Raw genomic sequence first — 6193 nt, 5'->3', positions numbered from 1 at the left:
TTCAACAATCCTAAAAATACCCAATTAAAATTACGGGCCTGCCACCACTTGGCAGCCACAATCACGCCAACAGAGGCCCACCTCAGGGGCTTGGCAAAACCAAAAAGGGCGCCCAGAGAGAGAACCAAGGGAGTCAGCCCAGAGAGAGTATTCCCAGAGAGAGTATTCCCAGAGAGAACCACTCAGAACCTATCTCCCCACGATAGGACAGGTCCGCACAAAGCGGCCCAAAAAGCTGAAGTTCATGGTCCTCATTGAGGACGCTCCTTGTGAGCTAGAGGTTGACACAGGATCATTGCTCACAATCATTTCCTGGTTAACGCTCAAAAAGGCTATTCCTAGCCTCAAAAAACACCAACTACGGAAACCAGACATCATGCTGCGGGATTACCAGGGGAAACGAGTCCCCATCGTCGGCCAGGGCACCTTCAAGGTCCAATTCAAGACCATCACGGCCCAGCTGCCCATCACAGTGGCGAGCGCAACCCTGCAAAGCCTCCTGGGGCTCGACTGGTTTGAGGCTTTAGGCCTGGCTGTCACCGGCATCAATGCGGTCCAGGACAACAGTGCTGCCGAGGCAGTTTTTAAGGAGTTCGAGGACGTCTTCAGCTTCGGCCTCGGTAAGTATGTGGGGACACCAATCTCATTTAATTTGGACCCCAACGTAGCGCCGATCAGGCTCAAGCCCAGGAGGGTACCTTTCGCCCTCCAACCCAAAATTGACAAGGAAATTGACAAGCTGGTGAGCCAGGGGAACCTAGAACCAGTCGACCATGCTCGCTGGGAGACCCCGATAGTGACCCTGGTCAAGCCGGACGGGTCAGTCCGCATCTGCGCAGACTATAAATGTACAATTAATGTCGCGCTACAACAGAGCGCCTACCCTGTGCCCATTGTACAGCACTTACTACATTCGCTAGGGCCAGGAAATTTTTTTGCGAAATATGATATGGCGCAGGCATACCAACAGTTGCCTGTAGATGGCACCACGGCGGAGGCCCAGACCATTGTGACGCATAGGGGTGCATTCAAATGCAACCACCTACAATTCGGTGTTAGTATCGCCCCTGGACTGTTCCAAAGCGTCATGGAACGGCTTTTGCAGGGGATACCAGGAGTCGTCCCCTATTTTGATGGCATATTGGTATCGGCTGCAAATGAGGTGCAGCTTTTAAAACGCGTTAGGGCTGTTTTGACAAGAATTCGCGAAAAAGGTCTCCGCCTCAAGAAAGAAAAATGCCAAATTAATGTGCCCAGGGTAGAGTTCCTGGGGTACATGATTGATGGTTCTGGGATCCACCCGACATCCCCAAAAATAAAAGCAATTCAGGACGCCCCTACACCTCGCAATCAGACCGAGTTGCAGGTTTTCCTCGGGCTCCTTAACTTCTACAGCGTCTTTCTCAGACAGAAAGTGACAGTTGCTGAACCTCTACACTGGTTGCTAGCCAAAAACGCCAAGTGGACCTGGGGACGAGCAGAGGCCGCCGCTTTCGCCGCCGTCAAGCGCCTCCTGACAACAGACTCCCTGCTGGTCCAGTACAGACAAACGCTGCCGCTGGTCCTAACTTGTGACGCCTCACCGTTCGGCGTCGGTGCGGTCCTCAGCCACAGACTGCCTAATGGAACTGAAGCCCCCATCGCCTTCTACTCGCGAACCTTGTCTCCCGCTGAAAGAAACTATAGCCAATTGGACAGGGAAGCCTTGGCTGCTATAGAGGGAGTCAAGCGGTTCCATGAGTACCTCTACGGGCGAGACTTTGAACTTGTGACCGATCACAAGCCGCTGCTGGGGCTGCTGGCTGGGGACCGACCCACCCCGGTGTCCCTATCTCCACGCATGACCAGGTGGACTGTTTTCCTGGCTGCCTATTCGTACAAACTCGTTCATCGCCCTGGCTCCATGCTCGGTCACGCCGACGCACTCAGCCGCTGCCCCCTGCCTGAACTGCTTGCAGACCCCACTCTGGAGACCCCCGTCCTCCTCATAGACTGTTTGGACTCTGGACCAGTCTCCTCTACAGACGTTGCCCGCTTTTTGGCGAAGGACTCAATTATTAAGCAAGTGCTTAACTGGGTATGGAGGGGGTGGCCCAAGGGACCTGTTGGGGCTGAATTTAAATCGTTTTATACCAAACGTGATGAATTGTCTGTGTTAAAAGGTTGCCTTCTGTGGGGGGACCGGGTGGTTGTTCCTCACAAACTGCGTCGTTCAGTATTGGAATCTTTGCGTGTGGGGCACCCTAGCATTGTCAGGATGAAGGCATTGGCCAGGAGCTACGTCTGGTGGCCTAACATGGACAGGGAAATAGAAGAGTGGGTGGCCACTTGCACACCCTGTCAGGAATCCAGACCAGCCCCTCCAGAGGCGCCCGCTAAGGAGTGGGAGCGCCCTCAAGCACCATGGTCTAGGGTGCACATAGATTTCGCTGGCCCCGTTCATGGCCAGACCTTCCTAATAGTTGTAGACGCATATTCGAAATGGTTAGAGGTAGCCCTGATGACCTCTACCACGGCAGAGGCAGTCATCAAGGTGCTACGGCGCCTGTTCACCATGCACGGTCTGCCTGATGTCTTGGTCTCTGACAACGGGCCCCAATTTACGGCCATGCACTTCGAGACCTACCTAGCTAGCCAGGGAATTCGGCATGCCCTTGTCGCGCCATTCCACCCGGCCTCCAATGGACAGGCGGAGAGAATGGTGCGCTCAGCAAAAGAAGCCCTCAATAGGATGGGCCCAGGTGATTGGCAAACACGCATCGATCATTATCTTTTAATTCAGCATATCACGCCAAGTGCTACCACAGGGAGAAGCCCAGCCGAGCTTCTCATGGGTTGCCGGCTAAGGTCTCACTTAGACCGGCTACACCCAAACTACTCTGCCACATAGCCCCCAGACTCTACCAGCAAGATTCGGAACTTTAGCATAGGGGATTCAGTATACGCCCACAACTATGCAGGGGGGACTCTGTGGATTCCTGCCACGGTGATAGGCATCACCGGGCCTCGCTCCTATCTCTTGGAGCTAGAGGATGGTAGAAATTGGAGGAGGCACATTGACCAACTCCGCGGTCGCCTAACCCACTCCAATCTTAGGGCACCAGATGAAACTCTGATGCCAACTGACCAAGGCTCCACTCAAAAAGAGCAACCAGTCACTCCTTCTACAGAATTCTCAAACCCAAACGAATCGGTAAACATACCTGACTGTGTTGCTAGCCCACAGAAAGCCCCAAGCGAACAAGCTCCAAGGACTCCAGCCAGGGGTAACTTCCAACAACTTCCATCGCCTGGAGCAGAGGAGCACAGAGGTCCCTCCGACCTGCTCCACGAACCGGTTCAAAATGAACTGCGCAGCTCTGAGCGAGTCAGGCAAAGACCCGCCTATCTCAAAGACTATGTAACCAATAGGAACACTCCAACTAAGAGGGAAGGAGTGTTAGATATTGTAAATAGTTATAGAGGTTTCCACTCCAGTCCTCCATTTAGGCGGGAAGCCTGGGTAAATCTGATTGGTTGAGAGGCCTGACAGCTCCCTATAAAAGGGGAGCTGTCAGACCTCACAGTTGCTGGATTGTACACACTTGATTCCTAATAAAGAGCTGTTGTTGCCTTCATGTCTGGAGTCTGTCCTCTCATTGCCCTGATCTAACATCTACAGTAGGAGACTCTAAAGAACTGAATGCATGCAATATGAACTTGTCATTGTCAAGATACTTCACGCAATACTGAATCAAGTGGTTACAAAGCAAAAGTTACAAACCTTTCAGTTTGCAATTCTGTCCCGCATAGACCAGTGTGTTTGTATCGTCCAGGTAGGCAGTAGCTGTACAAAAAGCTTCTTTCTGGAAGAGGGGCAAAGAAAGTGTGTATTTTATCAGGCAGCTCCTTTGTTTCACTCAGGGCAGTTTTTCCAGGCGGCATTCCTGTGAGTATGACTGGCACAAAGCATGAGCTCACGCACAGAATACACATTCCCTATTCCTGATAACATGCACCCACAGAGTAGAGCCTTTTGCTACATGCACATGGCACCAGATTATCTCGGCCTCCAACACTCTGCAGGATATAGGGAAAAGCTTTCATCCCTTCAAATCATGAGGCAGAATTCAGACAGAAGCTGAAAATGGGTGCTGGGGGAAAACCAGAGATCTAAGAGCATTCTACAGCAGTTTGATTATCAACATTTCCAGGGATCTCCCCCAACCCGCCCCCCAATCCTTGCAATTTTGCTCCCTGTGCTCTGGGGCTTCTGCCCTTCCCCTGCTGCCTCCAACTGCCCTTCGCTGTCTCCTTGTGTGGCCAGCCTGGCCCCTCCCGTGGCAAATGTTAGCTGTACAAAGTCTTCTTCTTGAGGTTGTGCGTGGTGGTTTCCTCATGAGACCTCAAGAAGAAAGCCATGCGTAACCAGCAGCTGCCCTGTGAAGGACCAGGCTGTGCGGTTTCCTGAGACAAGATGGCAAAAATCAGCTTGGGATGGCAGAGTGCATGGCTGCAGTGGCTACAGAGTGCAGAATGGCTGTAGCTGGGGTCTAGCAGGGGGGGAGTATCGGTCTTCATGATGCACTGGTGAGCTTGGCGCAACTGAGTCTTTGTGCTTCACTGGGACGACTGGGACACTGCACCCTGTTGCTGGGTTGGGGTGCTCGGGGCTTTGCGCTGTGCTGCACTTCTCGGTTTGGGGTGGATGAGGCTTTGTGCTGTACTGCTGGGGCTTGTGCACCCTCTTGTGTCCAGCAGTAGCCACTGCAATCCAAGATCTGTTTTGATTTCCTGTTGGCTTCCCCATTGCCTTTGTTTGTTGTAAGATGATGACGGGAAGTTGCTTAGCTTAATCACCTGCGATTCTTGCTTCACAACAGCAGTGAGGACTGTTGATTATCATTGGTAACCAAGGACTATCTTTGTATAGATGTAACATTTAAAAATAAGCAAGGGTGGCTGTGCTATGTTTTTTTTTCTTTTAACAAACTGTTTTTTTAAAATCTTGCTAATTCTGACAAAGCCCAGATTGCTGACACTGCTCTATCTTAAACGAAGAATATTTTTCCATTATTTGTATTTCTCTGTGTTTTTCCAGGTCTTAGTATAGTAAGAGGGGGGGGGGGGAGAGAGAGAGAGAGAATGAACTATCTATCTATCTATCATCTATCTATCTATCTATCTATCTATCTATCTATCTATCTATCTATCTATCTATCTATGTATCTATCATCTATCTATCTATCTATCTATCTATCTATCTATCTATCTATCTATCTATCTATCTATCATCTATCTATCTATCTATCTATCTATCTATCTATCTATCTATCTATCTATCTATCTATCTATCTATCTATCTATCTACCATCTACCGAATCTGTCATTTATCTTTACTAGCCTAGGAATATAAGAAGTTCACTTACACCTTCAGGAAGCGGTCTGCATGCTGGGGTCAAATGTGGAAATTCCTTCTTGGAACAATTTGTTTCTTTTATCAAATATTCCAAATTGTAATTCCATCCATTAACCACCTGCAAGAAATTTAAGAGAAGTTGCACAGAACAAGTATCTTGTTAAGAGAAAAAAAATTACAATGGTACCTTGAGACTCAGCTGCTTTAAAACTCATTGCATTTTGACGAGAACATTTTGTCCAGATACTTGATATTTGTTTGGTACTCAACGTGGAAGCTAGAACTTGTTGGTGTCAGTCGCCTTGTGACTCACTACTCCTTCCAGCCAAAACAAAGGTGACACATTAGTCATGCAGTAACTCTTACTCTGTTCGTATATCCTTGCAGTTTTATCTTAGCGTCTGTGATCATCTTGTGTATTTTTGTGCTTCTTTCCCTCAACAGTACAAGTGAATAGAATAAGCTGGAAGGGACTTTGGAGGTCTTCTAGTCCAGTCCCCTGCTCAAGCAAGATAACCTATACTATTTCAGATAAGTGACTGTCCAGTCTCTCCTGAAAAACCTCCAGTGTTGGAGCTGTTCTACTGATTAATTGTTCTAACTGTCAGGACATTTCTACTTAGTTCTAGGTTGCTTCTCTCTTTGTTTAGTTTCCACCCATTGCTTCTCGTCCTGCCCTCTGGTGCTTTGGAAAATAAGCTGACCCCATCTTCTTTGTGGCAGCCCATAAGTGCAGGTAAAGTGAACTTTTCATTTTATTTAATCTAAGTATTTATTGTGAATGAAGGCAAATAT

At 49.0% G+C, this 6193-nt stretch overlaps 1 protein-coding gene across 1 annotated transcript in view; it reads right to left on the bottom strand.

Moving 5' to 3' along the window:
• LOC309393809 (T-kininogen 1-like) overlaps window positions 1-6193 on the bottom strand; it is a 30961-nt gene that overhangs the window by 8934 nt on the left and 15834 nt on the right. The window contains exons 5-7 of the mRNA XM_081956304.1: window positions 5409-5516; window positions 3764-3845; window positions 1846-2034 (exon numbers count right to left, since the gene is read on the bottom strand). Coding sequence (XP_081812430.1) covers window positions 1846-2034; window positions 3764-3845; window positions 5409-5516 — 379 coding nt within the window. The remainder of the gene's footprint in view (window positions 1-1845; window positions 2035-3763; window positions 3846-5408; window positions 5517-6193) is intronic.

Source organism: Natrix helvetica, assembly GCF_964273705.1.
Source record: "Natrix helvetica genome assembly, chromosome: 5".
Lineage (NCBI taxonomy): Eukaryota > Metazoa > Chordata > Lepidosauria > Squamata > Natricidae > Natrix > Natrix helvetica.
The sequence above is the reverse complement of the archived record's forward strand: the minus strand, read 5'-3'. Positions and strand labels throughout refer to the sequence as shown.